Below are 18,458 nucleotides of genomic sequence, written 5' to 3' on the forward strand. Positions count from 1 at the left end.
ACTTCTCTCTGTGTTTACAAAGTGCAACAACAACACTCCTCACGAAAATCTCGACTAAACTCGAAACCCTAACTATTATCTCAACTCAATGTTCTCTAAAGCGATACCAGGAGACCACACTCTCCCTCTCTATATATACCCGAGGTAGGCAGCCTAAAGCCACGAACCAAACTTGTACAAGAAGACCTAATCCCCTAGAAAACCTTCACGTACAAGAAACTAACTTTACAAACTCCAATTGTACCAAATTTGGACTCTTTCCAAATATAACTCCGCATCTGTACGCACACAACACCTCCATCGTATGCCATATGGAATCATCACCAATCACGTGCATTGATCTTTAGCCTAAGCATCTCGCATGATATATGACCGTCCAGACGTCACCTTATCCCCAAGTTGACTCCCGATCCATCACCGGCAACACTCTCCCGAGACATCAAGATCACCTACACATGAATCAAATAAGAAACCATATTATGAGCACAAGCTATCTCCAATTTGACTCATTGCTAGCAAACAACAGAATTTCATATGCATAGTATCTATCTAGAAGTCATAAATATAATTAATCCACAGATATTCAATGAAACAACCTAAAACCGAAACCAACACAGAGTCGGCCGGTCAGACCGCGGGCTGGCCAGTCTGACCACTCGAAGCACGCCGGTCTGACCGACAACCAATGCCCGGTCTGACCGGACCGACAATCAGTAGTCCCTATTCATCACCAAAACCACTTCGCTAATAATCTTTAAATAGCGAAACCAATAATCTCATATGTCAATTGCGTGAGCGACCATAGCAGTGCAGTGATTCTCTTCTCCATCTCTTTCCCCAAAGTGCGTGAGCGACCACTTTGGCTCTGTCCGGCGGTTCGTGGATAGGCTAGTGTAGTGTCAGTACCTTCATTTGACTTATTTTTGTTCTCTTCCCTAAAGAATCAAATCAGGGACACATGTCCACATGTAATTAATGGTTCTGTCAAAGGCACGCAAGCATGCATGCATTGCCAGCCGACTTCGATCGATCCACATTGTTTTCTTTCTGCAAGCTCGCATCTTTGGATGCCCATGCACTGACCTTTCCACTGGTATTTTGACATGTGTGATACTGTGGTTACAGTTTTTTAAACAATCAATATCTTCGGAATGATATTTTCTTAGCATGTTTACAGACTGATAATGCTAAACAAATTTGAAGTCCGCCAGAAAGTTCAAAATACCTTCTGAACTATTGCAACCCTCGAAATTTTCTCACTTAACTACAAAACCCAAACATTTAATTCAACACTTAAAATTTTGACACCGAATGAATAATCCCAAACACTATTGTGAGTGGTTTCGAATCAAGCAATCCAATTGAAAAAAAAAAACATGAGACCCACCAATCATCGCTAAAAATCCTCTGCAATCGACTGCACCGTGCTTTTGTCACTAACATATGGACACGATGTGTCGTCGGACCCACATGTCAGTGACAAAGGCACAGTGCAATTGACTGCAGAGGATCCTGATCTACCGATCATTCCCCAGGCAATCCCTCTCCCTCCTCTACCACTTTGTGGAGGCAGTTATGGGCTTGCGACAGAGACTGAGGCGACAACCTACTGTGGATCTGTTGTATGGCTGTGCTCCTTCTTGAAGCGCGGCTAGCCCCGATCATGTCTCCCCACTACCTACTCCTTGACGTGCCGAACATGAGCGTGGATCTAGGGCAACACTGAATATGGCAGTGACTGCAACATGGATCTAGGATGATACCACCAACCTCCTTCATCCCGCAACATTGGTCACTCCTCCGTGGTGTCAGAGGAGTCGTTGGGAGACGAGGAGAGGGTTGGCATGGCAAGAGGTCCAAATCTACTCCGTCGCTCTTTTCCTTTCCCTATGTCTCCCCTCTCCCATGAAGGATGATGAGCGACTTATTTAGCCTATGCAAAGCACGAAGGATAAGAGAAACGTGTAGCAAAGCGAGTGTAGTACTTGTAGCGAATATGGCAACTAACGGGCTCACAGATGACACAAGTGATAGGGGAAGCTCGAAGTTGGTTGCATGCGCTCGTGGCCCTTCTCTCCCGCATTCTGCACATGACGAGCATATCTGGTGGGACAATAGGTAGTGGAGTTATTAAGGAGGAAGATGATGGAGCTCAAGGAGCAAGTGGTGGAGTCAAAGCTTGAGGAGAGGTGGCATGGGGAGAAGGCGCGGTGGAGGTAGGTCTTAGCGGAGCAGAGCTCGATACTAGGTGAGCTAGAGACGACGGTAGTGAGCTCTCTCACCATGGTGCAAATTCGGAAAGACTGACGGAGAGCAAGGTGAAGAAGAGGAAACACTGATAGGTGGGCCCTCACCGGTTGGTTGCTGATTAGCTTAGACTATCATGTGTGCATCATGTCAGACTAAAACCGTTCAAATTGAGTTATGCGTAATTCATCCGATGTTAAGAGTTGACAGATATAGAATTTTGAGTATTGGAGTTGATGGGGAAAATCGAACTACTGTAAAAGTTTAATAACGGGTATAATTGACTTTTTTCTTTTTAAATCTTGGTAAATAACCGTTGTTAGATGGACTGAACGGTAACTTATAATGACCAAGCATATCAGGATCGATCCAACAACGGAACACCCAGATCTAGTTCATTTTTATGATCACCAAATACTACAATCCTATGTTATGTTCTTGCATGGCACCATAACTAGTTGTGTTTATCTTTCCATTTTAGAAAGAAGCTGGCTATCTGAACCCATTTTAGAACGTAATCTCTCTCCAGCAAAATCCAATGACCTCCTCCTCTTCCTCAGAACAAGGACACACCACAACCACGTACCCAACAAAACACAAACCAAACAAACTTGTATTAGCCACGCTTTGTTGCTAATCATAGCCAGTTTAGCTTGTTCATCGTTGGATTCGTTCGTTTTTCCGCATGAGAAATATATAAAACTGATGCGCCGTCATCGTTGTCGCATCCATCCATCCATCCATCGATCGGAGGAGTCGCCTCGCGCCGCCGCACCGGCCGTCGACGTCGTGACCCGCGCTAGCTAGCTCGCGCGGGCGGCAATGTCGTCGGACGACGACGACGATGGGTCGGGGCGCACCAAGCTGATCATCGCCGCCGTGGTCATGCTGCTCGCCATCGTGCTCGGCACGGTGGCCTACGTGGTGGTGGACCGCGCCGGCGACGACGACGGCCTGAGCAAGCGCGGCATGAAGTCGACGATGCGCAGCGTGGACCTCTTCTGCGCGCCCACGGACTACCGCGTGGCGTGCAAGGACACCCTGGAGCGCGTCCTGGCGCGGTCGTCGGACCCGGCCGACCACCCGCACGCCGCCGCCGCCGCGGCGATCACGGCGGTGGAGCGGGAGCTGGCGCGCGGGTTCGACCGGTCGTCGGTGCTGGAGGCGGTGCGGGCGAGCAACGACAGCCGGGTCGCCGAGGCCCTCCGCGACTGCCGGACGCTGCTCGGCGACTGCCGTGGCGACGTGAGCCGGGCGCTCACCAGCATCGCGTGGCGCGGCGTGGACGCCGTGTCGCAGGACCTCCAGGCGTGGCTCAGCGCGGTGATCACGTTCCAGGGCTCCTGCGTCGACATGTTCCCGCAGGGCCCCATCAAGGACCAGGTGAGGGAGGCCATGGAGAAGGCCCGCGAGATCTCCAGCAACGCCATCGCCATCATCCAGCAGGGCGCCGCCTTCGCCGCCATGCTCGACCTCCACGCCAGCGAGAGCCACGCCGCCGAAGGCGAGGAGCTCGACGTCGACCACGACATCCAGCACCACGTGGACCGCCACCTCGAGGATCAGTCGTTACCACCAGTCCCGCCGTGGTTGTCCGACGAGGACCGGAGGATGCTCACCAGCGGCGAGGAGTTCGTCGCCGGGCTGACCCCGAACGTGACGGTGGCCAAGGACGGCAGCGGCGACTTCACCAACATCTCGGCGGCGCTGGACGCCCTGCCGGAGGCGTACGCCGGGAAGTACATCATCTACGTGAAGGAAGGCGTGTACGACGAGACGGTGAACGTCACCAGCCGGATGGCCAACATCACCATGTACGGCGACGGCTCCAAGAAATCCATCGTCACCGGCAGCAAGAACATCGCCGACGGCGTCAGGATGTGGAAGACAGCCACCTTCGGTACAGTACGCCACCGCCATTGACGACTCACATCCATTCATGCATTGATCGACATGGACATGGACATTGACATGGACGGATGGATGCAGCGGTGGACGGCGACCGGTTCACGGCGATGAGGCTGGGGATACGGAACACGGCGGGGGAGGAGAAGCAGCAGGCGCTGGCGCTGCGGGTGAAGGCGGACAAGAGCATCTTCTTCAACTGCCGGATCGAGGGCAACCAGGACACGCTGTTCGCGCAGGCCTACCGCCAGTTCTACCGGAGCTGCGTCATCTCCGGCACCGTCGACTTCATCTTCGGCGACGCGGCCGCCATGTTCCAGCGCTGCATCATCCTCGTCAAGCCGCCGCTCCCGGGGAAGCCCGCCGTGGTGACCGCGCACGGGCGGCGCGACCGGCAGCAGACCACGGGGTTCGTGCTGCACCACAGCCAGGTGGTCGCCGACGAGGACTTCGCCGGCGCCGGCGGCGGGAGCAGCAACACGTCGTCGTCGTCGGGGGCGGCGCCGAGGCTGGCGTACCTGGGGCGGCCGTGGAAGGAGCACGCGAGGACGATCGTGATGGAGTCGGTGATCGGAGGGTTCGTGCACGCGCAGGGGTACATGCCGTGGGAGGGGAAGGACAACCTGGGCGAGGCGTTCTACGGGGAGTACGGCAACAGCGGGCAAGGCGCCAACTCGACGGGGAGGATGGAGATGCGGGGGTTCCACGTGCTGGACAGGGAGAAGGCCATGCAGTTCACGGTGGGCCGCTTCCTGCACGGCGCCGACTGGATCCCGGAGACCGGCACGCCCGTCACGATAGGCCTCTTCGGTGGCTAGCTCGCTCATCCATGCGTACGTGTGTATGTTGATGCGTGCTAGGTGGGGGGTTGTGGGGTTAAATTCGTATGTACAAAATGGTTACATGTGGAGCAAGCAGAAGAGAGAGATGCATTTTTTTTTCTTTGAGAAACATAGTACTATCGCAGGAGCTCACCACGCGCGGCACTCACCCTATCTTTATGAGCACCTCTGAAAAACTAGCGGCACTCACCCTATCCTTATGAGCACCTCTGAAAAACTAGGTATACACCTCAAAAAGACTGGACCGACATATCTTGAGATGCACCTCAAAAAGATTAGGACTGACATATCTTGAAATTGATGAAATCATCACAGACGCATCGTTGTCGAGGGATACACGTCGTCTATCACTAAAAAAATAATTAGCCGTAAATACGAGTACTCTTGTCAAGTTTAGGACTTAAATCCAGGTATGTTAGTTCCAACACAAAAACCTAAACAGTTAAGCTATGCTCACTTCGTGAAGAGAGATACGCATTTGATCCAACGTGCTCGTAGTCTGACGTCATTACAAAATATACAAATATAACATTAGTGCTAGTGCTAATTACAAAACTAGTGCGCGACAGAACAACATTACAAATAAATAAATATAGAGACGAAATATTTGACAAAGTGCTTATTGTTTCGTTTTGCATGTCACCAATTTGCTCAGCCAAAATGCTACTAGTAGGTCCAACGGAGAAGCCTCAGACCGGCGGCAGTCGGTACTCGGCAGGGCAAGAGGGCTCGCTGGAGTGGAAGAAACGGCCCTGTAAACTACTATAGTACTAGTGTGCTGGGCTTCTCTCCTGGCGTGGACGGGCCTCAGGTCGATTTGATGGTCAACCAACCAGAGGACGAGGAAGTGAAAAGTACACCGAAGGTCCCTTAACTTGTTAGCGAGATAAAAAACGTCCTCGAACCGCAAAATATGCGGGGTCCCTTAACTATACAAAACCGGTCACCCTCGACGGTTTTGACGCCGGATTTATCCTACGTGGCGGCTGAGTCAGCGTGGAACCCACGTGGGTCCCACATGTCAGGATGCCACGTCATCTCTCTTTCCCCCTTCTCTCCTTTCCTCTCTTTCTTTCACTTTGCTCCTTGTCTGGTGGAGCGATGACGGGCGATGCGGCGACGACGATGGAGAGGCGGGAGAGGAGAAGAGGTCCGGCGGCCGGCGGCCGGCGACCGGCAGGGGAGAAGAACAGCGGCGAGGCGGGAGCAGGCTGGGAAGAAGAATGACGACGGCCAGGGGAGAGTGGGAGGCGCATGGGGAGTGGCGGCGCTCGGCCGGCAGGGGAGATGCCGCCTCCTGCTCCCGCATCGCCGCGCCGCCATGTCCTCCTCCCACGGGACGCCACCGCGGATGGAGAGTGGCGGCGCTCGGCCTCGTCGGCGGCGGCGCACCCCTCCCTCGATGAGGCAGCGGCAGCAACGGACATGGCGGAGAGGTGGCTTGGGCGCGGGAGGAAGGCGGCACGGCGGCGCTGGTGGTGGGAGGACAGGCGGATGAGCGCCGCCACGACGCGACAGATGTGGTCACCGCCCTCCACCGCCGCGATGCGCCCCAGGGAATTCGCCATCGCCGACCTCCTCGTGTCCTCGTGCAGCTCGCCGCACGCCGACGTGGAGGGACGTGACGGCGAAGCAGTGCTCCGGCGAGCAGGCCACCTCGACACTGCCGCCGCCGACTCCCCGCTGCTCGGCCTCGCCCCGTCGGCCGGCGGCGCCAGCCTGCCCAAAGCCAGCCGCCGCCATGCCCCGCCATCGCCATGGCTCGCCTCCTCCTCCTCCTCTCCCACTCTAGCCGCCACCACCCCCAGCCGCATCGTCTCCTCTCGCTCCTCCGCTTCTCCTCTAACGCCAGCTCCGGCTCTAGCCCAACGCCGCCGCCCATCAAGCCCTTGTCCTACACGGGGAGAGGGGGAGCGGATCGAGATGGACGCCACGCGGGCCAGGAGGAGCTTCTTCGGGATGCAGGTAGAGGGACGCGATGGCGAAGCAGCGCTCCGGCGAGCATGCCACCTTGACACCGCCACCGCCGACTCCCCGCCGCTCGGCCTCGCCCCGTCGGCCGGCAGCGCCGACCTGCCCAAAGCCGCAGAGAGAAGATTGAGAGAGAGATAGAGAGGAGGAAGGGAGAGAAGAGGGGAAAGGGAGAGGAGGGTGAGGTGTACACGTTGACATATGGGGCCCACGTGGGTCCCACGCTGACTCAGCCGCCGATGATCGTGGTAAAAGTGCCACGTAGGATAAAACCGGGATCAAAACTGCCGAGAAATCTTGGGTGACCAGTTTTACATAGTTAAGAGACCCCGTATATCTGGTTTTGCGGTTTGAGGACGATTTTGTAACTCGATGACAAATTGAGGGACCTTCGGTGTACTTTTTCCGGACGAGGAACCGTCCTCCGGGCTGCCGGAGACAGCTCGCAGGAACAGCCATAGCCCGCTGGACCATGTTCAAGGTTCAAGCACATACTGCTGCGTTCGTTTCAGCCACTTCCCAACCCTCTCCCTCGTTTTCCGCACACACGTTTTTCAAATTGCTAAACGATACTTTTTAAAAAAAAATTCTATACGAAAGTTACTAAAACAATTAAACTAATACATTTTTTTAAAAAAAAATAGCAAATACTTAATTAATCATGCGCTAATATAATGCCACGTTTTTCGTGCAGAAAAAATGGGTTCCCAACCGACTTAGAGCAAGGCTAATAATATAGCCGACCTATTGGCTATAAGGTTATTTGTAGCCTTCTATCAGCCTACCCATATAATAGTTAGCTCTTCACAATTAATATATAGTCCACTTGTCTCTCTCCCAGAGTTTATTGGTTCTTGCGTTCAAGCCGGCTGTAAGTTTACAACCCGCTTCTCCTCTCTCTCTTCTCTTCTCTCCTCCACCTCAGCATTTAGCCGGCTTATAGCCTACTACTATACTTGCTCTTAAAGGAACAAAGCTGGAAGTAGATCAATACTCTCTCTCTCCCTCTCTTATCTAGTCATCTCTATGAGCATCAGATTGACGATAAACAACGTGAAATCTGTATCAAGTCTAGCACTTAAATTCGGCTAAGTCGGTCAGTGTCATCACGAGGAATTTTAACCAGTATAGCTAGGTTTCATCACTTATTTCACAAGATTCACCATGTTTCTTACTCCGTAGAGTTCCTACGAAATGTAATCCTAACGACTCGTGTCGCTGCCACTTGGAAAGAAAAAAAAAAGCGAGTAAATTTCACCCATGCAAGGATATTTCGATAAGATTATTGGTATATCTGTCTGAGGCATGACTGTGTAAAAATACATACGTATTTGATAATATTGTTGGTTATGAAATTGCAAACTTATAAAGCTGAAGTTATGCCTCTAAGACATTAATTGTACACATTTGAAAGTAGCTTTTTTAGAAAGAAAAAAAAAATCCATTTCACTCCCTCATAACTATTTTGCCCCAGCGTTTAATATACTACAATTTACTTATTTTATGCCCTAAACTATTTTAAAGCGGTTCACTTCAGCTCCTAACACGTAGTTCTATTTTCTGTTTCTTGCTACATAAGTCATATTTTGTTCTAAAATTTGGTAGGATTGGTATATGAGTTACAACTTACCACTAAACAATATTTTAAAAATTTAATCATTGCTTGGCTTTGAAGCACTTAAGTTTGATTAAAACATCGAGATTTTGAATTAAGCTCAAGCAAACAATCATCATAAAATCTGAAAATATTTTAAAACATTGATAATGGTGTCATATATAGTTGTAAAAAGTTTCAGCTTAAAATACTACCTGCATTTTCTAATATATGATGTTGTTATATATGATGTTGTTGATATTTTTTACATCATGTTTGATTATTCGTCTTATTTAAAAAATTTAAATAAATACTTTTTTGTTTGATTTAGCACTAAGGGAGCTTTAAGCATTACTTCTATTTTTAATACTTGCACGGTTTTTTTTAATAAGGCAAATAATCAAATGTTGTAATAAAATTTAACGGTGTCATATATTAAAAAAAATAAAAATAGAGCGAGCACTAACATAAAAAATAAAAGATTAAGATAAATGTATAAAATGGTCAGTGGAGCGGTTTTAATAGTTTATCGAGAAAATGTAGGGGGAAAAAATCCTTAGGCTTAAGTGATCCGATAAAAATAGTAAAGGACGGATCTCGTCGAGAGATTCTGGTACGTCCTGGGCTCCTGGCTTTTGTCCAATGGTCTTCTGTAGCGACGATTGGGCACGACGGACCTCACCGTCAGTCACCCGGTGAGGCGTCGAGCGAAAGGGAATGGGCCCAAAGATAGTTCAGCCTGCGTACGTCTTCCTGGCCCATCTCTGCTCTGCGGAACACAACGTAGGCCCGCGGTCGCCGTCTGCCGGGCTCACACAACCATCTGTCCAACTCAACTGCTCCACTACGTTTTAGAAAAGGAAAAAGTACATCGAAGGTCCCTCAACTTGTCATCGAGTTACAAAATCGTCCTCGAACCATATATATGACATCCCTCAACTTATAAAACCGTTCCCTTTAGGTCCTCTAGTGGTTTTGACTCCGGTTTTATCTGACGTGGCGGCTGAGTCAGCATGGGACCCACGCAGGTCCCATATGTCAGCCCCGGCTTCCTCTTCCCTCTCCTCTTCCTCTCTTCCACGGGCGGTGGCGGCAAAGAGCAGCTGGGCACAACAGGCCGATGCGGCGGGCGCGGGTGGCGCGGGGCATGGCGGCGGGGATGTGGGCGACGGGTGGAGCTCCGTGAGGAGGTTCTTCGCCGCGGCGACAGAGCGGTGGTGGGCGACCTCGTCGGCGCCATGACGCGCTCTACGCGCCATACCACCTCACCGGCCATTCCCCGCCGCCCGCATCCAGCACGCGAGGTAGGGCTTCCTGCCTCCGGGCCGGCCGCCGCGAGGAGCCCTGCCCTAGCTCTCCAAGCTCGCCGCTGTGTTAGTGACAATGCACTGGATCGAACACCTCGCGTGCAAACTGTGCACGTCCGGCACGGCAACAGACAGAGAAACAAAGAAATTCAGAGCGGGATTCAGAACAGAGAAAAGCAGAGTTTCAGAGTAGCGAAAGTGAGAGAGGAATTGTTGGGCAATTTTCTGGTTTCTTTCATTGAAATGAACTGTAAACTTACAAAACGGAAACTGTAGCTACTCTCCTAAATATACTCAACAGAAAAAAAACGAATCCTATGTCCAAAAATCGTGCCATCCCACGATCCGGTTCTTCAGGACTCTGGAACACACATGCACACCGCGCACTCCACGCAACTCTCGCAACCTGCATTGCGTCTGTTATTTCTGTTTATTTGATCCGAAGAAAATGGCGTCCTCCTGGCATCTCGCTCCGCTCCATGTGCCCATCACGACGGAGCCAAACTTCTGAAGCAAGCCAGGACTAACGTCAACAATCTCCCCCTTAGGCCTGGCGTTCTCCAAGATCACGAACTCTAAGCAGAAACCTTGCCGTCACTAGCTTTGCCGCCGGCAACCCTTTTGTCAGCGCATCTGCACGCTGTTCTTCTGAACGAACAAATTCGACCAAAATCTGTCTTCTTTCGATGCACTCACGAATGAATTGATACCGAGTATCTATATGCTTGCTCCTCCCACGAAAAACAGGATTCTTCATCAAAGCAATAGCTGATTTGTTGTCAACAAACAACTTTACCAATTTTGCCTCCTCACCGAGTAGCTCTCCCAGCAATGCCCTTAGCCAAAGTGCATGACAGGCAGCTGCAGTGGCTGCCATGAATTCTGCTTCACAAGAAGAAAGAGTTACTGTCTTCTGCTTCTGCGAGCTCCATGCCACCAAACTGTTGTTGATATAGAACGCCATACCTCCTGTACTCCGACGATCATCAACATCTCCGGCTAGATCGCTGTCAGTGTACCCCGTGATTGTGATCTCACCAATTCCTGCGGTATACACAAGGCCACAGTCGATTGTCCCCTTCAAATACCTGAGAATTTGCTTCACTGCCTTCAAGTGCGTCATGGTGGGATGCTCCATGAATCTGCTCGCCACTCCAACAGCATATGACAGGTCCGGTCTTGTATGCAGCAAATACCGAAGGCAACCGATCACACGCCGATATTCAATAGCATCAACAGGGTGTCCATCTGCATCCTTTTGAAGCTGTGTCTTTGGATCAACAGGAACTGAGGTCGAATTGCAGTCCAACATCCTGAACTATGACAGAACCTTCTTTGCATAGGCAGTTTGTTTAAGTGTGATTCCATTCACACCTTGTCCAACCTCAATTCCCAGATAATAACTCAAGAGCCCTAGATCATTCATCTCGAACTCCCCCATCATTTGTTTCTTGAATGCTTCTACCCTGGCAGGATTCTCCCCTGTCACAATTAAATCATCGACGTAAACGCCAACAATCATAGCTTCTGCTCCTCTGCCTCGAGTGTATACGGCTTGTTCTTGCTTGCACCGCATAAACCCAAGTTCCTTCAGACTCTTGTCCAAGCAAATGTTCCAGGCCCGTGGCGCCTGCCTCAAGCCATATAGTGCCTTGCTCAATTTCAGCACAAGGTGCTCTTGTCCCTTCTTAATGAACCCCTCCAGTTGGGCAACATACACCTCTTCTTCTAGCTCCCCGTTGAGAAAAGCTGACTTGACATCAAGGTGATGCACCCGCCAACCTCGGTCCGCTGCGACAGCAAGTATGGTACGCACCGTATCCAACCTCGCCACCGGGGCGAACACTTCTTCAAAGTCTACACCGTGCCTCTGCACATAGCCCTTTGCGACCAGCCATGCCTTGTGCTTGATTACTTCCCCGGTAGTGTTTTTCTTTAACTCGAACACCCACTTGAGTCCGATTGCTTTGTGGCCCACCGGCAATGTGCACAGCGACCACGTTGAGTTCTTCTCGATGGCCTCCAGCTCCTTCTGCATTGCGTCGACCCACGCCGGCTCCCCTGCGGCCTCGCGGTACGATGACGGCTCCTCCGTCTCTGCGAGCAATGCTTCACCATCCTCTTCATCCACCAAGTCTACGCGTGGCGCCTCTAGCATGATGTCCGCCAGACTCCTGTACCGCAGCGGGCCGTCGTCGCTGCCGGCCGTGCTCAGTGACGCCTCCACCTCGGCAGAGTGTGTTGATGTTGAGCCAGGCGTGGGCGTGCTGGGCAATGTGGGTGAGAACCTCACCGGGCTTGCCGGAGAAGTTCCTCGCTATTCCGCCACTTCTGGCTCATTGCCGGCTCGCCTCCCTGCCAGCAGCGCCCGGTACAACGGTACCGTGGTAGACTGTTCTGCCAGCGCCGGCTGCTGCTCGCCAACAGGTTCCTCTACCACAAACTCGGTGGAATTCTCCTCTCCTGCAGCAGCACTCCACTGCCAAGGTGTGTTTTCATCAAATACAACGTCGCGACTTACATGGATTCCGCGGCGTCATGGATCAAACAGCCGGTGAGCCTTGCTCCCTTCCTCGACGCCAAGGTACACGAACTGCTCACTCCGATCATCCAATTTCTTCAGATTTGGAGTTGTCACCTTGGTGTGCGCAGTACACCCGAACACTTGCAAGTGTCCTAAGTGTGGCTTCTTCCCCGTCCATGCCTCGAACGGAGTGTGTTCACCCATCGACTTGGTTGGCAGCCGGTTGAGCAGGAACACGGCGTGCCGCACCGCCTCCCCCCACATCCTGCCGGGAACAGACATTCCCTTCAGGAGGGAGCGCGCCATCGCCATCACCGATCTGTTGCGGTGTTCAACAACGCCGTTCTGCTGCGGTGAGTACGGCGCCGTCAGATGTCGCTCGATGCCGGCCTCATCGCACACCCGCGCGAACTCGCCGGACAAGAACTCGCCACTGTGGTCTGTCCGGAGTGTTTTGATGGAGTGATCGGCCGTGTTCTCGGCCAGCGGCTTGAATTTTGCGAACATCTCCAGTGCTTGATCCTTCGTCTTGATAACAAACACCCACATCCAACGCGAAAAATCATCAACAATCAACAGAAAATAACGATTAACGGCAAACGTCGACGGTGTGATTGGGCCACATAGGTCCATGTGCAGTAGCTCGAGTGGCGCTTCTGCTCGATAATTCGCCATCGCAGGGAATGGCTGCCTGATCTGCTTCGCCATGAGGCAAGCCTGGCAAAGCTGGTTGGGATGATGTACTTGAGGAACTCCCGCTGCCATCTCCTTGTCCACCAAGAGTTTCAGCGTCTGGAAGTTTACATGTCCGAGCCGCGCGTGCCACAGCCACGCCGGATCGCCGAGACTGGTCAGCAAGCACACAGGGGACGCTAGTTGCAACTCAATCCGGTACAAACGATTCGAGGTTCTCCTCACCTTTATCACCAGGCGCCAGGGATTTTTGTCGAACACCTCAAGGTCATCATTATCCATCACAACTCGGTGGCCAGTTTCAGTGAGTTGCCCTAAGCTCACCATGTTGCAGCAGAGGCTGGGGATGTAGTAGACGTCATCAAGCAGCCACTGGTCACCATTCTTGCATGCGAAAAGGATTAAACCCTTCCCCATAATCTGTACTGATGAGGCGTCGCCGAATCTGACCACCCCTGTAACGGTCTCGTCCAGCTCCCGGAACTTCCGTCGATCCCCAGTCATATGGTTGCTAGCACCATTATCCAAGTACCATAGATCACCAGCAGCTGCTCCCTTCTCTGCCAGCATCAGGCGAGGCCATACACGCTCCTCGTGCACGACCAGCCCACAGTCCATGCCCTGCCCCGGCGCGTTCTGCACCGCCTTCGTCACCGCGAGGAGCAGAGCTGGACCGGCATCGTCCGTCTGCACAAGATGGGCTTCGGCTTTCTTTTTCTTCGGATGTGGGCACTGCGTTGAGTAGTGGCCGAACTCTTCGTAGTTGAAACATTTGATGTGGCTCTTGTCGCGGCCACCGCCGCCGGAGCCGCCACCGCTGCTCTGCGTTCCGCCGCGTCCGCGACCCCTGCCACGACTGCGCCTGGCCTGGCCGCGGTTCGCCCCCTCACCAGAGGGCTTGTTCTTTTGTGGCGACGAGGTTTCTCCCCTGCCTTTCTTGAAGCGCGCTTCCCACTCGGCCTTAGTAAGGAGCACCTGACCGTCGGCGGTCACTCCGCTAGCCGCCGCTTTCTTCTTGCGCACCCGCTCATCGTACGCCTTGAGGCGGCCCACTGCCTCCTCGAACGGCATGTCATCGACGTTGTAGAATTGCTCGATCCCTACGACGAGGCTGACGAACTTCTCCGGGACGGTGTCGAACAGCTTCTTCACCATGGCGGCGTCGTTCAACGTCGCGCCGAGAGCAGAGTGCCGGACCCCCATCATGGTGATCCGGCCAGCGTACTGGTCAAGCGACTCCCCGGCCTCCATCACCATGCTGGCGAATTCTCCTTTCAGAGTCTGCAGGCGCGCGTCGCGCACCTTGTCTGCCCCGACGAACCTCGTCTTGAGACAGTCCCAAACCTCCTTTGCCGTCCGCTTCTTTGCCACCTGCATCAAGAGATCTTCCGGCAGTGACTGGAGAAGATGGGATTTCACCTTCTTGTCCTTCCTCGGGTCGACAGCCGCTCCGGCTGCCGGCTCGATCGCCTCCCATACGCCTTGATCTTCCATCATTGCCTGCACCCGTATCACCCAACTAGTGTAGTTGGTTGATGTGAGTTGAGGGTAAAGGAACGCGCTTCCCGAGCTCCCCCTCGCTGGATCCGCCATCGCCGGAACCAACGCCATAGTGTCAGATCCGCCCCCCCCCCCCAACCTGAGAAGCTATGATACCACTTGTTAGTGACAATGCACTGGATCAAACACCTCGCGTGCAAACTGTGCGCGTCCGGCACGGCAACAGACAAAGAAACAAAGAAATTCAGAGCGGGATTCAGAACAGAGAAAAGCAGAGTTTCAGAGTAGCGAAAGTGAGAGAGGAATTGTTGGGCAATTTTCTGGTTTCTTTCATTGAACTGATCTGTAAACTTACAAAACGGAAACTGGAGCTACTCTCCTAAATATACTCAACAGAAAAAAAACGAATCCTATGCCCAAAAATCGCGTCATCCCACGATCCGGTTCTTCAGGACTCTGGAACACACACACACCGCGCACTCCACGCAACTCTCGCAACCTGCATTGCGTCTGTTATTTCTGTTTATTTGATCCGAAGAAAATGGCGTCCTCCTGGCATCTCGCTCCGCTCCATGCGCCCATCACGACGGAGCCAAACTTCTGAAGCAAGCCAGGACTAACGTCAACACGCTGCTTCAGATGTAGAAATCTACAGGCGCTTCATTCTGCAGTATGATATCCTCTCCCGGCGCGAAGTACTCGGTATTCATCTCTAAAACCTTCACTTAAATTACACCACAGAAGATATCAACTACTCATGAACATCCAACAAGAATTGAAAAGAAACAAAAATCACATGATCACATTGAGATCAAATATGATCATGTGATTAAAACCACGTACACACGCCAAGAAACCATCATGTGATGTGACTTGTGAGTACTAGAGTATACTGAACCAAGCTAGAACACCAAAGAATTGCTGCTGATCAACAAATAGCAAGGGATCAATCAAAGAAAGTGACTACTGACGAATTTCCTGGTGCGGCTGGTGCCGTGGACGACAGGGTTGGTCATGTTGCCGATGATGTAGGCGGTGAGGCCGAGGTTGAAGAGCATGTAGGCGGTGGTGTAGACCATCTCGCCGGTGTTCTCGGCGTGCATGTCGCCGTAGCCGACGGTGGAAAGGGTGGTGATGAACCAGTACATGGAGGCGACGTAGAACTGCGAACATCGACTAGGCCGCCTCCTGCGAGCGATGAGACGGCCCAAAGTGGCGACGAAGAGGATCTACCTACGCGCTCACCGCTGGCTTCCTTGTCTCCTCTTTCTCCACGCACTCTCGCCGCCGGTCGCCGTCCTTCCCACTCCCTCCACTCTTCCCCTTCCCCTTCCCCACTTCCGCCTCCCCCCACCTCGCCGGCGGCGACGACGATGACCGCATCGATGCGAGCACCTCTTTCCGCGTCGCCCGTCGCCGGGTGCCTCTCTCGCCTCACCCCACCGGTCGCCTCGCCCTGCGGACCTCCTCCCCACCTGGCCACCCGCCGGCCGGGGGTTGGTCCACACAGAGAGGAGAGGTGAGAGAGATAGGAAGAGAGAGAAGAGGGGAAAGTGAGAGGAAGGGAAATAACGTTGTTAGCCTGACATGTGGGGCCCGCATGGATCCCACGCTGACTCAGCTGCCACGTCAGATAAAACTGGTGTCAAAACCACGGAAAGACCAAAAGTGAATGGTTTTTGTAAGTTAAGGGATGGCATATATCTGGTTTTGTGGTTGGGGGATGATTTTGCAACTCGATGACAAGTTGAGGAACCTTTAGTGAAAAAGGAAAAAGTAACAGAGGAGAGGAGTAGTAGCAGGGGCGGACGCAGAAAAAAAAATGACTGGGGGCATGCATCTATAACTCATAGAACAATTTGAAAGCCGAGTGAGACTCACCTCATTGCAACTTATAAAAACTCTGAGATATTACATTATCTTAAATAGTAATATATAGATATGTCTTCCAAAATCCTAAATAATGTTATTTTCCAAAATCCTAAATAATGTTATTGCCTGTAAAAACAACATAAGTTATTAGTTAACACAAACCAATAAAAATATTACTGAAAGTAATATATATATATATATATATATATATATATATAAGGAATAAGGTTTAGAACATACATGGCATCCTGTGTATCCTTTTCACGACCTATACATGATTGAACCATCTCTTCTTATTCCCAATCAACCTATACCGATATTGAAAATCACCACGTGGCTGATATGGTCCCCAAACTAAATACTTTCTCATCTTCATGTTGATTGGGATGATAATTTACCATTCTCTTCCTTTTACTAGGATCCCGAGGAAGTTGTCCAAATCAATTGGTTGCGGCACTGCAGAATTCTCTTGGTATTGGTCTAGATGCATTTGCACTAGAACTTCCTCTTGTGGTGTTCATAGCTGTTGGATATCTAATAAAAAACTTGTCCATTATCTTTCATATAAAATCATGAGAAGGTTGATTAGATAGAGCACATGAAGAGGGAGACCTAGGACTAGGGATCCATCCACTATATCTATTCACAGGGAAGAGGAGTACTTACCATGGGAGGCAGAGAGGACAGACCGAGCAACAGCTGCAGCACCGCTGAGGTGCTGATTATGAAGAGTGATCGCGAGGAAGGGAGGAAGCAGCGATAGGAGCGAAGATGAACCGATGCGGGGGAAGCGTGATGGATGGGCGGAGTCCGCAGAGAAGAGGAGCGGACGTTCGACGACCCCTCGACTCATGCGCGCGTGCGATGGAAGGAACGAAAACAAGGGGGTGTGGGGTCCTTTTTTCCAATTGGAGTGGGGTCCATAGGTTATACTACTATGAATATAGCGAGGAGCGTAAATTTTGACTGGGGTCCAGGGCCCCCATCGTGTGTACGCTAAATCCGCCCCTGAGTAGTAGTAGATTACAGTTGAAACATCAGCTAATGCTGTCTCAGCTGGCATTTGGCAGGCGATCCTCATCTTCTCCCATATACTCTTTTCAGTTCCACAGTCTGGATTTCTTACATTCTAGCTTATTTATTAAAAAAAAACTTCTTTTACAAATATACCTCCTTTGAGAAAAGCCTAGGGGTTTTCTGTTTAGCTCCACGAGGTGGTGGGCTAGGCGACCTAGGTTCAAAGCCTCACTCTTCTAATTATTTGATATTAGGTTATTCCCTAATATTCATGTTTTAATATACCTCCTGAAAAACTTGTCCAACAAAATTTCTCGGGCAGTAACCATGGCATTTTCAGGGTGTGTTCGAACCAAGGTGTTGGAAGCCTCTCCTTTCCTGCATGAAAAAATGATGTAATTATCTAGCGCATAATTAATTAAATATTAGCTAAAAATAAATTATTATTATTTTATAAAATAACTTTGCTATAGAATACTTCATGTATCTACTTTTGATAGTCATATTTCATCTTGGCACACAGACCAAGGATAAGTGATTCTACTTATCACCCATTTAAACGTGCTACTAGTCATTCCTCGTAAACAAGCGATTCATTGATATTTGCATTTCTCGATGCTCATGTAGACAATCTTGTGTGGAAGAATGAAGAGTCACGCATTAAATCCAAGAAAGGCATTAAGATGATAAGTTGTTGTATTGAAATATGCCTATCAAAAATAAATTTTTTAGATTTGGAAATATGACTATCAAAAGTAGATGGAGGGAGTTTTTTTTTTTTTGGAAAAAACACATCGTTTACTAGTTTGCACTAGTATAGAAATGCACCTATGTGTCGGGTGGGAACCAACCATAAGTACCGAATTTCCTGACCAGTATCAAGCAGGCAGCCCCTTTGAGTCTCCTCAAAGATGTCGGTTTAGGAACCGATACCTTTAAGGTTACTTGGATAAAAAAAAAAAGCCAGCTCCGAGCACATCCACCTT

At 51.0% G+C, this 18,458-nt stretch overlaps 1 protein-coding gene and 1 long non-coding RNA gene across 2 annotated transcripts; one reads left to right on the forward strand and one right to left on the reverse strand.

Annotated features, from left to right (window-relative positions):
* The first annotated feature begins 2,758 nt into the window (after positions 1 to 2,758).
* On the forward strand, positions 2,759 to 5,089 carry LOC4333049 (probable pectinesterase/pectinesterase inhibitor 13). Its single transcript, XM_015774256.3, has 2 exons — positions 2,759 to 4,147; positions 4,237 to 5,089. The coding sequence occupies exons 1-2, from the start codon at positions 3,070 to 3,072 to the stop codon at positions 4,968 to 4,970; spliced, it is 1,812 nt and encodes a 603-aa protein (XP_015629742.1). The 5' UTR covers positions 2,759 to 3,069; the 3' UTR covers positions 4,971 to 5,089.
* Positions 5,090 to 14,888: 9,799 nt separating this feature from the next.
* LOC136355887 (uncharacterized) lies at positions 14,889 to 15,779 on the reverse strand. Its single transcript, XR_010740431.1, has 2 exons — positions 15,555 to 15,779; positions 14,889 to 15,307 (listed from the first exon to the last, which is right to left on the reverse strand). It is a non-coding gene; the product is annotated as an uncharacterized lncRNA (long non-coding RNA).
* Positions 15,780 to 18,458: the final 2,679 nt, after the last annotated feature.

Source organism: Oryza sativa, chromosome 3 (assembly GCF_034140825.1).
Source record: "Oryza sativa Japonica Group chromosome 3, ASM3414082v1".
Taxonomy (NCBI): Eukaryota; Viridiplantae; Streptophyta; class Magnoliopsida; order Poales; family Poaceae; genus Oryza; species Oryza sativa.